This window comes from Bufo gargarizans, chromosome 3 (genome assembly GCF_014858855.1).
Source record: "Bufo gargarizans isolate SCDJY-AF-19 chromosome 3, ASM1485885v1, whole genome shotgun sequence".
Lineage (NCBI taxonomy): Eukaryota > Metazoa > Chordata > Amphibia > Anura > Bufonidae > Bufo > Bufo gargarizans.
Genome location: NC_058082.1, coordinates 417,990,463 through 418,004,986, shown reverse-complemented (window position 1 = coordinate 418,004,986; position 14,524 = coordinate 417,990,463). Strand labels below are relative to the sequence as shown.

The 14,524-nt window shown below is 41.4% G+C and overlaps 1 protein-coding gene across 4 annotated transcripts; it reads left to right on the top strand.

Annotated features, from left to right (window-relative positions):
* The first annotated feature begins 8,813 nt into the window (after nt 1-8,813).
* On the top strand, nt 8,814-13,959 carry LOC122933415 (deoxyuridine 5'-triphosphate nucleotidohydrolase, mitochondrial-like). Of its 4 annotated transcripts, XM_044288393.1 has the most exons (3): nt 8,814-9,397; nt 10,956-11,079; nt 12,032-13,959. In XM_044288393.1, exon 3 carries the CDS (start codon nt 12,275-12,277, stop codon nt 13,187-13,189), a length of 915 nt encoding a protein of 304 aa, XP_044144328.1. In that variant the 5' UTR covers nt 8,814-9,397; nt 10,956-11,079; nt 12,032-12,274; the 3' UTR covers nt 13,190-13,959. The 4 variants fall into 3 exon arrangements, with proteins under 4 accessions (XP_044144328.1, XP_044144329.1, XP_044144327.1 ...); XM_044288392.1 differs by having other exon boundaries at nt 10,956-13,959; XM_044288394.1 differs by lacking the exon at nt 10,956-11,079.
* Nucleotides 13,960-14,524: the final 565 nt, after the last annotated feature.

Below are 14,524 nucleotides of genomic sequence, written 5' to 3'. Positions count from 1 at the left end.
GGCCCCACCATATATCGCTGTAAATTCTGGCGGCTACTGGGACCTGAGGTAGTTGGTACACTAGGACGTGTGGATGTGGCAGAACGGCCACGTCCTCTCCCAGCACCAGAGGGTCCACTAACACCACCACGACCATGTCCACGTCCGCGTCCCTTACTAGATGTTTTTCTCATTGTTATGGTTCACCACAGCAACAAATATATTATTTGGCCCAATGTATTGTATTCAAATTCAGCGGGATATAAATTTGAGGCCTAGTATTTAGGCGCTGGGTGACCGGTATGGATTTAGTGACAGAATTAGACTTGGAAATGCACAGAAGCGTGTGTGTGTGAAGTTATTCTGAATGACCCAATGTGCACCTTGAATATTATATACCCTTTTAGGGATAGATTTCAAATAGCTCTGATATAGCAGAAACCACTAAATTATGAAATTGCTAAATTGGGAATTGTATTTCAACCCAGAACAAGAAATGTGCTTGAACGGACACTAAATAACTCGCCCAGCTACAGCACTAACGAGAGATTTAGCAGGATATAAATTTGAGGCCTAGTATTTAGGCGCTGGGTGACAGGTATGGGTTTAGTGACAGAATTAGACTTGGAAATACACAGTAGCGGGTGTGTGTGAAGTTATTCTGAATGACCCAATGTGCACCTTGAATATTATATACCCTTTTAGGGATAGATTTCAAATAGCTCTGATATAGCAGAAACCACTAAATTATGAAATTGCTAAATTGGGAATTGTATTTCAACCCAGAACAAGAAATGTGCTTGAACGGACACTAAATAACTCGCCCAGCTACAGCACTAAGGACAGATTTAGCTGGATATAAATTTGAGGCCTAGTATTTAGGCGCTGGGTGACAGGTATGGGTTTAGTGACAGAATTAGACTTGGAAATGCACAGTAGCGGGTGTGTGAAGTTATTCTGAATGACCCTATGTGCACCTTGAATATTATATACCCTTTTAGGGATAGATTTCAAATAGCTCTGATACAGCAGAAACCACTAAATTTTTAAATTGCTAAATTGGGAATTGTATTTCAACCCAGAACAAAAAATGTGCTTTGACGGACACTAAATAACTTTCCCAGCCACAACAGGACAGCGGTAACGAGAGATTTAGCGGGATATAAATTTGAGGCCTAGTATTTAGGCGCTGGGTGACCGGTATGGATTTAGTGACAGAATTAGACTGGGATATGGCCAAAAAATAACCACACTATTGCTGGTTAAATGCACTTGGTGATGGGCGCAGCTTGCCCCTGATGTAGTATATGGCCAAAAAATGAACAGACTATTGCTGGTTAAATGCACTTGGTGTCACAGCTTGACCAACCACACTACTGAGGGTTAAATGCACTTGGTGACGGGCGCAGCTTGCCCCTGATTTAGTATATGGCCAAAAAATGAACAGACTATTGCTGGTTAAATGCACTTGGTGTGATAGCTTGACCAACCACACTACTGAGGGTTAAATGCACTTGGTGTGACAGCTTCACCCTGATGTAGGCTTTAGCCAAAAAACAACCACACCATTGAGGGTTAAATGCACTTGGTCGCAGCTTGTGCTGGCGCACCACAAGACACAAAATGGCCGCCGATCACCCCAGAAAAATGTGACTGACAAACGGTCTGGGCAGCCTAAAAACAGTGAGCAATTGAGGATCAGCAGCTCAATGATCCACAGCTGCAGATCGATCAGTTAATCAAGTCCTTTGGAGGAGTTAATCTGCCTAATCTCGCCCTACTGTCGCAGCCGCAACCTCTCCCTACGCTAATCAGAGCAGAGTGACGGGCGGCGCTATGTGACTCCAGCTTAAATAGAGGCTGGGTCACATGGTGCTCTGGCCAATCACAGCCATGCCAATAGTAGGCATGGCTGTGATGGCCTCTTGGGGCAAGTAGTATGACGCTTGTTGATTGGCTGCTTAGCAGCCTTTCAAAAAGCGCCAAGAAAGCGTCACAAAAGCGCGAAGAAAGCGACGAACACCGAACCCGAACCCGGACTTTTACGAAAATGTCCGGGTTCGGGTCCGTGTCACGGACACCCCAAAATTCGGTACGAACCCGAACTATACAGTTCGAGTTCGCTCATCCCTAGTCACGGTGTATCACTAAGACTGTCTGTGATTGCCTCAATACTGCAGCCGCTACCGTAGCCTACCACGAGCACATCCCCACAATATATATATACATATATATATATATATATATATAATAGATTGCAATTTTATCTCTATTTATTCTGTGAAAATGAAGGATTCGTGAACATGGCTGTGTTGTATTTCAATCTGCAAATAAAGAATCTGCTAAATATAGATACCTTCTATGTGCATTCTGTATTTTTCTCACTCCCATCCACAGAAAGTTAGTTTTTGTCTGCAATACGGACAAGAACAGGACATGTTCTTAATTAGCAGAATGACCACACGGATTTACAAAATATACGGATGTGTGTATGGCCCTATAGAAATGACTGGGTCAGTGTGCTATCCACAAAAAATAAGGAATAAAAATACAGTCGTGTGCATGAGGCCTAAAAGTGGAACAGTGATTGTTGAATCCTCTTGTACAGTGTGAGATGTGGAAGAGACCCCATTGGATACTGGTGGGATTGTTCCTCTTTTATTTATGCCCTTTGTGTGATTTGTGTTGGTGGATTTCTTATCACCAGTATAGGTCTACAATTGGAGACTGGTTGCTAATAGATTAATATTATTTACTACAACCTTTGTTTACGGTACTGCAGCAATGATGTGGCAATCTAGCCTTATGATTGTTGCAGGCAGTCATTAGCAATCACTGGCTTCAGTGGTCTTGATCCATACAATGCTGAGGCCAGTGATTGGCTGCATTGGTCATGTGGGTAGACATCTACAGGTGGCATGTCATCTACTGTAGCAAGGTGATAAAAACTGATGGGGAACATTTGAGCAGCAGCAGCAGCAGATTTATGAACTCATTTCTTTGTTATTTTATGCCATTTTTTCCATTTAGTCAATTTTCTTTTGATATCACAAAGCCCCTTTAAAGAAAGGCAAGCACATTAGATAAACTTGCACCTACCCAATTGAGTTTGTTCTGGAAGAAGAATCAATACAACATTAAGGATAATTAATTGCATGTTACTATTGGTTCTAAAATAGATGCTATATTTATTTTCCTTTCTTATACAGTATATGCAGTTCAGGAATGTACAGAATACACTTACACTTTTTGTTTGGCAACAATTTTTTTTTTAAATTTCCCTCAATATGCTGGTAAAATACTGTGGAATTTGCAAAAGGAAACGGTACAGCTATGAAGAAAAAAATATACCAGGAATCACTGGACCACAGTATGGCTGGTGTTTTAGTTCTATAGCTGATGCCAATTTTATTCTCAAAATATCTACCTTCTGTTCACCGCATAAGTGTGATATCCTAGGCCTATACTTTTGCTTAATTTTCCCTTTTTGGTACACATAGTCCTAGTAGTTTCAACCAGAAAATAAATGATGGGCCATCAAATGTATATGTTCAGTACACAGCTGACACTTGATTAATAGCAATCATAAAACTTGCATATTTGTGTTGTTAGTTCAACTTGGAGAAGCAGGTACATACCATGGCTGAGGAGCACTTACAGCGGCATGGGCCACTGGAATCTTCCTGCCGATGCCTGTGATGCTGCTCTGCCACACCACATTGGCTGTGACCTTCTCCTGCTTCCTGGTTGCTCTGCCTCTCCTACTGGAGCCCATAGAGCATACACACTCTCTCCATCTCTTAATAGGCAAGAGTTAGTGCACCTTATCCCTCTCCAGTCAATGGCTGGCAATCATGTTATTTAAGGCACTTTCCTTTACTTTCTAGCCTGAGCCTTTAGTGCCCTCATCGATGTTTCTTGAACCTTGTTGGTCAGCATTCTACTGAACAGAGACTACTTCAAGAGGTAGTGACCTGGTACTTCCACTGCAGAAAAGTAAAGATCCCTGTATAGAGGTTAAGGATGAAGACCAGAGGACCACTTAGATGATGTCCTTAAGAGTAGACCCCATTTCAAATCTGTTCAGTAGACACATCCACTCCATAACAGAAGGTAAGACATATATCCTGTATGTATTAATTTTTAATAACACTTAGACTATAGACATAAGAAAAGCATATGTATTCATGGGAGATGTATCAAAGAAGCACAACAGACAATGTTATAATATAACTAAGAGATATACATTGTATTTAAAAGTTGCACTGTGTATCTTTCACCACGCAAAAAAAACAAAAAATGTTTGTCCTATACAAAGTGTGTGGATTACAAATCCTAAGTCAGAATTGTTGTAGCACGTCACATGTATGCCTAAATGAATTAAGCACTTGGAAAGCATTGAATAATTTTGAACAAAACAAGTTTTACTCAAATAATTACCTGATCTACATCAAAGTTTGCGTAGTAAACAGTGTATGAAAATGTAATGGAATAACAAAATTAAAAAAAGTCTAGTTTTTCAGTTTAAATGTCTTACTTGAGCAAGGCCCAGTACTGTTTAAAGTGCTTCAGGCATCTGCTTTTGCATTTGTGAATGGTCATATTTTCCCGTTGCAAAAAACAGCAGTAGTACCCCCATCATGTTGGAATTCCAGCGGCCTTGATACCTGTTCTCCATTGTACTTGGCTTGATAATGGCTCTGTGAGAGAGCTGAAACGTTGCCTGTATCAACATGTGTTGAATACATTTAGCATTTTTTAACTTTTTATCTAAGGAGTGCTGCGTTACATTTGTTTGGATTGTGTTTGAACCCCAGGACCCAGGGGAAAACGCTGGCACCTGAATCATTTGCATCACTTGAAGTGAGGAGTGCTGCCCTGCCATCTATTGGATGTTCTCCATTGTAGAAATATCTTTATGGAACCGCTCTCCATGTTCGTCACTTATGTGTCCCAAATTGGGTGGGAAAAAGTCAAGATGGGAATGTAAGAAATGGACTTTCAATGACATTTGGCAGCCATGTTGTTCATATGCTGTAAGCAGGTTGTCTACTAATGCAGCAGAGTTTGCAGCTCGTCTGTTCCAAGGAAGTTCTGCACTACTAGCACAAATGCATCCCAAAAAGCAAAACGCACTGGCTTTGTCAGATTCTTGCGCTGATCATAAGTAGTGTATTTGTCACATATGTAGCCGAAATTGTCTGAATCATTACCACATTTGCGTTTATCCATCTTAAGTTTCAAAACTGATAGCACTATAACAGATCACTGTATCAAAATCTGTCCAGCTTGCCTTATATACTTAGGGTACTTTCACACTTGCGTTGCTGGATTTCGGCAGTCAGTTCCATTGCCGGAACTGCCTGCCACATTCGGCAATCTGTATGCAAACGGATACAATTTGTAGACGGATCCGGATGCAGCTCCGTCTTACAAATGCATTGCAATACCGGATCCATCTCTCCAGTTGTCATCAGGAAAAAAAAGGATCTGGCATTTATCTTTTTCACATTTTTAAAAGTCTGTGCATGCGCAGACCGCAAAACCAGATAAATTTTTACGGAACACTTGGGGCCAGATCTGGCATTAATGCGTTTGAATGTAAAATAATGCCGGATCTGGCATTCCGGCAAGTGTTCCTGAATTTTGGATGGAGAAAGTACCGCAGCATGCTGCAGTATTTTCTCCGCCCAAAAACTGTACAGTGACTGAACTGCAGACATCCTGATGCATACTGAACGGATTTCTCTCCATTCAGAATGCATTAGGATAAAACTGATCAGCACCTAGGATGGAACTCAATGCCGGAAAAGTTTAACGCAAGTGTGAAAGTGCCCTTACTGCTGACATCAGCCTGAGTGCGTCCAAACATGTCCATTGGAATATTTACAATATAATGCATTCATATTATAACTGAATAGGCTTTGCATGTATAACTTTACCCTTTAAGGACCTTCGCCGTACATATACGGCGGAAGTCCGGTCCCCAAATATGGTGTCTGCTCGCACGTGCAGCGGGCACCATAGCCGCCGGGTTTCTGCTCTTTTAAAGAGCAGAGACCCGCGGCACATGTATGCGATCAGCCATAAGGCTGATCGCATACATTTTCTCTTTCAGATGCTGTGTTTAAATGTGACCACGGCATCTGCGCAGTTCGGAAGCGGAATTTGCGCACTTCTGCTCCAGGAACAGCGTTGCCCGGCTGAGATCGGGGAACCTGCTACATTGATCTAATAGGCTTCGGTGCCTATTAAATGACTATACCAATACAGGCCACTAGGTGGCAGCATTGTATTGGTAAAGTGGGAATGAAGTGTTCAATGTTGTCTATATAGACATCAATGAGCACAATAGGTAATCTAATGATTGTCAGTTATTGTCACCCAAGGTGACTTAAAAAAAGTAAGCTAAAAGTTTTTGCAAATATATATAAAAAAAGTTCAAATCAACACCCTTTCCTTAAAAAAAATAAAAATTTTACAATAAAAAAAATGGGCATCATGGGCATCGCCGCGTGCAAAAATGCCCATACTATTAAAATATAACAATATTAATGGCATACGGAAAATGGCATAACGGGAAAAAAATTTAAAACAGCCAATTTGCCATTTTTTGTCACTTCAACTACCCAATAATTTTTTCATAAAAAGTGATCAAAAAGTCACACACACAATTGGTATCACTGAAAAGAACAGATTCTCCAGCTAAAAATGTCCTCGAAGTTTTTATTTTTTTCAGTATTAAAACATAAGAAAAATTATACAAGTGTAGTATCGTTGTAACCGTACTGACCAGGAGAATGAACATAACATAAATTTTACTGCATAGTGTACAGTGTAAAAAAAAAACGTTATCACAATTGCGTTTTTTCCCAAGTCTACCATATTTGGAATTTTTTCCTCGCTTCGTACTACATGGTATGCAACCGTAAACGGTGCCATTAGAAAGTACAACTTGTTCTGCAAAAAATAAGCCCTCACAAGGCTATGTGAATGGAAAAATAAAAATGTTATGCATTTGGGAAGGCAGGGAGTGAAAAACGAAAACGCAAAAATGGAAAAATCGAAGGGTCCTCAAGGGGTAAAAATCTAGACATGTCAGGAAAATTCCAAGTTCATATTTGTAACCTGATTGCTAATTTTAGTATAAATCACATGTTTTTCTCTCAGTAGCAAAATCATTGTTGTGCGGTGTAATCGATCATAGATGGTTCAATATTCTTTAATTACTCCAGTCCATAATCAATGGAATTAATAGATGTTAGCAGCTCTATTCTTATAGCCTCATGTGCAGAAAGGGTTAGGACTATATTCACTGCCCTCTGTCTTCCTTCCCTTTAACATATCAACAATATAATTACACAGATCCAAAAAAGACTGGCAAAGAGAAGAAAAAGTAAAGTATGTATGGCTAGGGGAGATCATACACATAAATTCTCATATACACATTAAGTCTTAATGGAAAATGAATCAGTTATGGGGGAATATCAATAGTTATACTGTATATGCTAAATGCATATACAATGTTTCTTTCATATGCCAATTTTAATGTGAAGCCCACTGGAGTAAGATGTGACTAATTTATTAAGAGGCCTACACATACTAGTAAATTTGGAGTATCCTTGGTCCATCTGTGAACCACAAACTGAAGCCTACACCAGCTATGAGCTGGCTTAGATTTACACTATAATTGACACCAGTGCCTAACTTAAAATATAGTAAATGTGTTGGAGTGTGAGTGTATTGAGTCATTGATCATTGAGTGCATGGGCTTACATGGTTTTGCTGTTAGCATACTAAATCCGAATATGCCTCTGTTAGGAGCCAGAGACAATAGTAATTATTTTTACTGGCTTTTAGCTGAGCAAGGTATAATGGCTTCGAGGGAAATGAAAGCAGATTAAAACCAAATTAAAATAATAAACAAGTTTAAAATAAGGAAAGAATAAAGGGATTCAGTGTAGGCCAGTCTAAAGAAATATAAACGATAAACTGGCACAGAGTTTGAGTATCAGCAGCGTCTGTCATTTATTATTGTTGGTAAATGACTGGAATCTTATTAGGGCTCTTTCACACCTGCGTTATAGTCTTCCGGCATAGAGTTCCGTCGTCGGGGCTCTATGCCGGAAGAATACTGATCAGGATTTTCCTAATGCATTCTGAATGGACAGTCCGTCCTTCAGGATGCATCAGGATGTCTTCCGTTCCGGAACGGAACGTTTTTTGGCCGCAGCAAATAGCGCAGCATGCTGCGCTTTTTGCTCCGGCCAAAAATCCAGAACACTTGCCGCAAGGCCGGATCCGGAATGAATGCCCATTGAAAGGCATTGATCCGGATCCGGCCTTAAGCTAAACGTCGTTTCGGCGCATTGCCGGATGCAACGTTTAGCTTTTTCTCAATGGTTACCATGGCTGCCGGGACGCTAAAGTCCTGGCAGCCATGGTAAAGTGTAGTGGGGAGCGGGGAGCAGCATACTTACCATCCGTGCGGCTCCCGGGGCGCTCCAGAGTGACGTCAGGGCGCCCCAAGCGCATGGATCACGTGATCGCATGTACACGTCATCCATGCGCCTGGGGCGCTCTGACGTCATTCTGGAGCGCCCCGGGAGCCGCACGGATGGTAAGTATGCCGCTCCCCCGCTCCCCACTACTACTATGGCAACCAGGACTTTAATAGCGTCCTGGGTGCCATAGTAACACTGAAAGCATTTTGAAGACGGATCCGTCTTCAAATGCTTTCAGTACACTTGCGTTTTTCCGGATCCGGCGTGTAATTCCGGCAAGTGGAATACACGCCGGATCCGGACAACGCAAGTGTGAAAGAGGCTGTGATGTAAATCTGATACGAATGTGTGTATGACTGGAGGGCTATAGGAAAAGGGCCCCCCATAGTTATATAAAGGATAGGTAGACAGGAATTCCTTTTACATCTTAGGTAATGCTGATCGTCTCATAAGAAACCATTCTACAAGAACATTAGGTTACTGCAGTTCATAAAGACATGTTGTGGGAACTGTAATCATCTACTGATAACGAAAAATAGCTCATACCAGCAATCATACAATTGGTTCATAGGGACACCGCCCGTTGAAAACAGAGTACTGAGCATGCGTAGAACGTGATACTCTTATATAATAGTATGTTGCAATGCGCGTAATAGTAAGCGCGCACAAACAGTACTTAACTATAACTAGTGCTGTTCATGAGGAAATGGCTACAAGCCATCCAATCATAATGAAGCTCATGACTGAGCATCCCCAGGATGCAACAAGATGATGGGTGGAGTTATGGGCATATAGGCAGAGGATCTTTCCCATTTGGTTGGGACTGTTCCACTGCTGACGAGCCGTGTGATGTGTATGCGCTGCCTCCTGATGAATCGCTGGTCCCCCGATATGGAGTGATGATGCAATATCCGGTAATGTATTGATTCTTACTCTATGATTGATTTATCCACGATTTCACTGTATACTCTAGAAAACTGTATAGTGACCTAAGTATTCATATAATAAATCATTAATAACAGAGAGAAGTTGTATGCTGTGTGTTTCCTAGTTGGGAAGCTAGTGAGAGGAAAGGTGAGGCCTTAGCATCGCCAAAAACATGGCAATACATTAATTGGCGACGAGGATGGGATTTGACCTTTTATAACATATTGTTTGGGGCAGGGGAATCCAGGGGAGTAATTTGTAGAAATTTGGCATGTTGCCAGAAGTAAGGGGCAATTGATACATAAGCTCGTAAAATTGCCCCTGAAGGATATTTTGACTTGAAACTTGGTATCTGAACAAATCATCCGGTAATGCACCGATTAGATTAAGACAGGAGTAGGAAGCTCCTCCTTTCCAGTTTCAAAGCAAAATATCTTGGAAACTAAAAACAATTTATCTGTCGGAGGTTGTCTTAAAACGTTCCAAGTAACAAGGGACACCTCTGAGCACAGCCCCACCCATTTTGGCAAAAAGCCAAAAATATAACAGTATGTTTAAGAAAAAGGCCAAATCCCAGAAAGAACCCGTGGAGATCCCCGGCTGGACCGAGGCTCCCTATAATATAATAGCAACAGAATTAGCTGGTCACGGGTTAGCGGAATCATGGGATAAACAGTTAAAAGAATCAAATCCGGTGGATGTAGTTCAAGTACTTGAGAAACTCCCAGCGAAAGCTGGTGATGCAGTTACCCTGGCTCGAAGGAGCTGGGTGTTGGCATCTGCATATCGTGGAGTGCACAGCGATTGCAGAAGGCAATTCAAGATCAGAGGCGCGCGGAACAGGCTCCGTTGGAAGCCGAGGGGCGTGCTCTGATGTTGGAATGTAGTGGAAAACTGTTGAAAGACAAGTTGACCCACTATCAGACTATAGCAGAGAACTCTGCTGTATACATAGCGGCGAATAAATATAAGAAAAGAAGGGGTAGGATTAACAAGAATAAAGTTTATAAACATATAGCTGCCGCTAGGGTGGATCGGGACCCTAGTAGATGGGATGGGGATATCTGGGATTCAGACTCGGATGATTGGGATGATTGTCCCGATGGTCCTGATCCAGTGATGGATCCCCCATCTGCTAAGGCATTTCCGGTGCTACGTAGGAAGGAAAAAACTACCTTAGGACCGGAAATAAGGGAAAAAAAATAGGGTAAGAGTGTGGCATACAACCCTCGGTTGTCTGCTACACTCACAGCAGAAGGGGATGGCATGAGTAGTCAATATGCGGAACTCATGGCTGTTTTCCTTGCCCTGAAAAAAGAACAGGGAGATCAATGTCATATTTTCACAGACTCATGGTCGGTAGCTAATGGCTTGGCTACTTGGTTAATGGGCTGGAAAAAACATGATTGGGTTATACATGGAAAGGAAATCTGGGGAAAACAAATTTGGGAGGAAATAGAGGAGATAGAACTAACACTACTGTTTTCCATGTTGATGCTCATATGCCGATAGACTCTCTTGAACGTTTGTTTAATTCCCAAGCAGATGCGGCAACGGCCATATCCACTATATCCAAGTCAGAGGATAGAGAGACTGAGTCATGGCTGGAAGGTACAGCCGTTTGGGCTCACCAAAAAAGTAGACATCTTGGAGAAAAGGCCACTTACAGGTGGGCGCAGGAGAGAGGTATTCCACTAACAGGAGACATGATCAAGCAGGTCATACAAACAGATAATGGGTCTCATTTTACAGGGAAGGAAATAAAACAGTTTGCTTTAGAAAACAACATTGAATGGGTATATCACATGCCCTATTACCCACAGGCTGCTGGTCTCATTGAGCGAATGAATGGGTTGCTCAAAGGAGCATTGAAAAAAATGACCTCAGATGGTAAATACGGGCAATGGAGAGATAATCTTTCCTCGGCCCTTCAGTCGCTCAATAATAGACCACTAACAGAATCCACTACCCCTTTAATGAGAATGTTGACGCCAAGTCTTACTATAGGTAAATTAACTATAGAATTTATTGAATATTGGACAATTAATGAAGAAGCTCAGGTCCCTTTTAGGGGAACATCAAAATCTGCAGGGTTGGACCTGCACTCACTGGAGGTGACGGTAGTAAATCCAGGAGTCACTAAGATAATTCCTACTGGAATCGGGGTAAAAATTCCCTCAGGACATTATGGACAGTTGGCCACTAGATCCAGTTATGCTCTAAAAAGTTTAATAGTGGTTGGAGGGGTAATTGATGAAGACTACCAAGGAGAAGTCAAAGTTGTACTCATAAATCTGGGTAAAATGGATGCTATAATATCAAAAAGAGATAGGGTGGCACAATTGCTATTAATCCCAATATATATAGCACAGATAAAAGAAACAACAGCCCCCAAGGAACTAACTATGAGGGGACAGAAAGGATTTGGATCCACTAATGAAATTAGTGTAGGTGCTAAAATTTGGATTCAAGATGTAAACGGACCTCCGTCACCTGCTGAAGTAATAGCGGTTGGCAAGGACCGTGCTCTACTCGTGATGAGGCCTGGAGTAGAGAAGTGGGAATATATCCCACAGGAAAAATGCTACTTAAGGGAATAATGCTGTATTCTTGACTTACAGAATCCACTAAGACATTGTGGCATCGCCCTTGGTCTCCTTGGTATCGTGTGGTTGGCATCCTACGCAGACGGTAATACACCCGGACACAAGCTGAGCCTGGCTGAATCCAGAAATTGGACGTGGGGATGGAGAAACTATTCTAAAACCAGGAAATAGGACAGTGTTACATGTGAAGCCAATTGACTCTGCATTTGTTCTTTGCAAACCCTACAGCAGCAACAACAGAAAGGGTTGTTCCAAACCATGTTGTTGACGGGGAATGAGGAAGTTTGGAGGACCGTGTTTAACTCTTTTGTAAGGGAAAAACACTGGCTGGACACCAAAGCGCCTAAAATAAGGTGTAATGATACGTCCTGCACCGGTAAATTGGTCTACTACAATGTGACTAAAAGTAATATAATGTGTAAGTTTGTAGTATTACCAATGTTAATGGGCCCAGAAGGTAATCAACATTTTTGGGTACCTACATTTTATGGACAAGTAATTGATAGCAATAATAGCACACATGATTTAACTTTCTGTGATGACACTCTTGAAGGTAAAATCTGTAAGTTACAGTCTGCTGTATATGAGCCTTGCTTGTTACAGAACACTGTAAATAAATGCGAGTGGACCATAATGCCTACGTCATACCGATGGATGGTTGAAGTAGCACCCCAGGTGATATGCGTAGTGACAGATCGTCAGGTGGTCCCTAAAATGAGGGTGCCTTTTGCAGGATGCATACACAACATCACGGTTATTCAATGGGAAAATGAAACTTTTATGTTAAATCCAGATAATGAGCTAAGCACCAAGGTGTTATGGCAAGACACGGCTTTAGAAGTCCCTAATTGGGATCTAAATTTGACTAGACTGAAAGCAATTACAAATTTGAACAGGAGTATCACGGGACACAAGCTCTTTACTATGGTAGTGTCTGATAAAATAGTAAAAGTAGGATCCGCCATAGCGGACGCTACATCCCATCATTGGTGGGACATATTCATGGGGTATTCCCCATCAGCCAGGACTACCATGGATTGGGTGGTTTACCCCTTGTTGGTAGTCATGATAGTAGTAATTGTACTATCTATTTGGAATTGTTATGTAGCCTACGGTATATGTTGTAAAAAACGAAAAATGATAATGGTTTCCTATACCAACGGTCAGCATTAAGGACCGAATGTGATGTAAATCTGATACGAATGTGTGTATGACTGGAGGGCTATAGGAAAAGGGCCCCCCATAGTTATATAAAGGATAGGTAGACAGGAATTCCTTTTACATCTTAGGTAATGCTGATCGTCTCATAAGAAACCATTCTACAAGAACATTAGGTTACTGCAGTTCATAAAGACATGTTGTGGGAACTGTAATCATCTACTGATAACGAAAAATAGCTCATACCAGCAATCATACAATTGGTTCATAGGGACACCGCCCGTTGAAAACAGAGTACTGAGCATGCGTAGAACGTGATACTCTTATATAATAGTATGTTGCAATGCGCGTAATAGTAAGCGCGCACAAACAGTACTTAACTATAACTAGTGCTGTTCATGAGGAAATGGCTACAAGCCATCCAATCATAATGAAGCTCATGACTGAGCATCCCCAGGATGCAACAAGATGATGGGTGGAGTTATGGGCATATAGGCAGAGGATCTTTCCCATTTGGTTGGGACTGTTCCACTGCTGACGAGCCGTGTGATGTGTATGCGCTGCCTCCTGATGAATCGCTGGTCCCCCGATATGGAGTGATGATGCAATATCCGGTAATGTATTGATTCTTACTCTATGATTGATTTATCCACGATTTCACTGTATACTCTAGAAAACTGTATAGTGACCTAAGTATTCATATAATAAATCATTAATAACAGAGAGAAGTTGTATGCTGTGTGTTTCCTAGTTGGGAAGCTAGTGAGAGGAAAGGTGAGGCCTTAGCATCGCCAAAAACATGGCAATACAGAGGCCTTAGTTATGTCTTCTTTTAAAAAAAGGAACAACCACATACTGCCTACCCTATACAGTTGTGTTCAAAATAATAGCAGTCAGACATCACTAAGCTGATCAATCACTGTTTTTGGTAGAAATGATATTTCCACATGGCAAGTAATTTACTAGCAAGTGTAGTAGAGTAATAGAAATGCAACAGACCCAACAGTCATGACATGCATGCTGCTGAGTCTGTGTAATTGAATCACTAATTGAAAGGTTATTCTTTGAAAAACAGGTGGCAATTATTGCCCTTATTTAAGAAAGGAAGGCAGCAAATGTTGTACATGCCGGTTACAGTGCATTTCTCTCTGAAATTCGGAGGAAAATTGGTAGTTCCAGTCATTGTTCAGAAGAACAGCGTACCTTGATTAAAAAGTTGATTGGAGAGGGGAAAATATATAAAGGAGTGCAGAAAATTATAGGCTGCTCATCTAAAAAGATCAAAAATGCTGGCAAATGCTTTAAATGGCAACCAAAGCCTGAAAGACATGGAAGAAAGCGAAAAACGAC

What these genes read in the sequence shown, in the direction of transcription:
- LOC122933415 (XM_044288394.1), top strand. Translation starts at nt 12,275, where the DNA reads ATGTTGTTGACGGGGAATGAGGAAGTTTGGAGGACCGTGTTTAACTCT.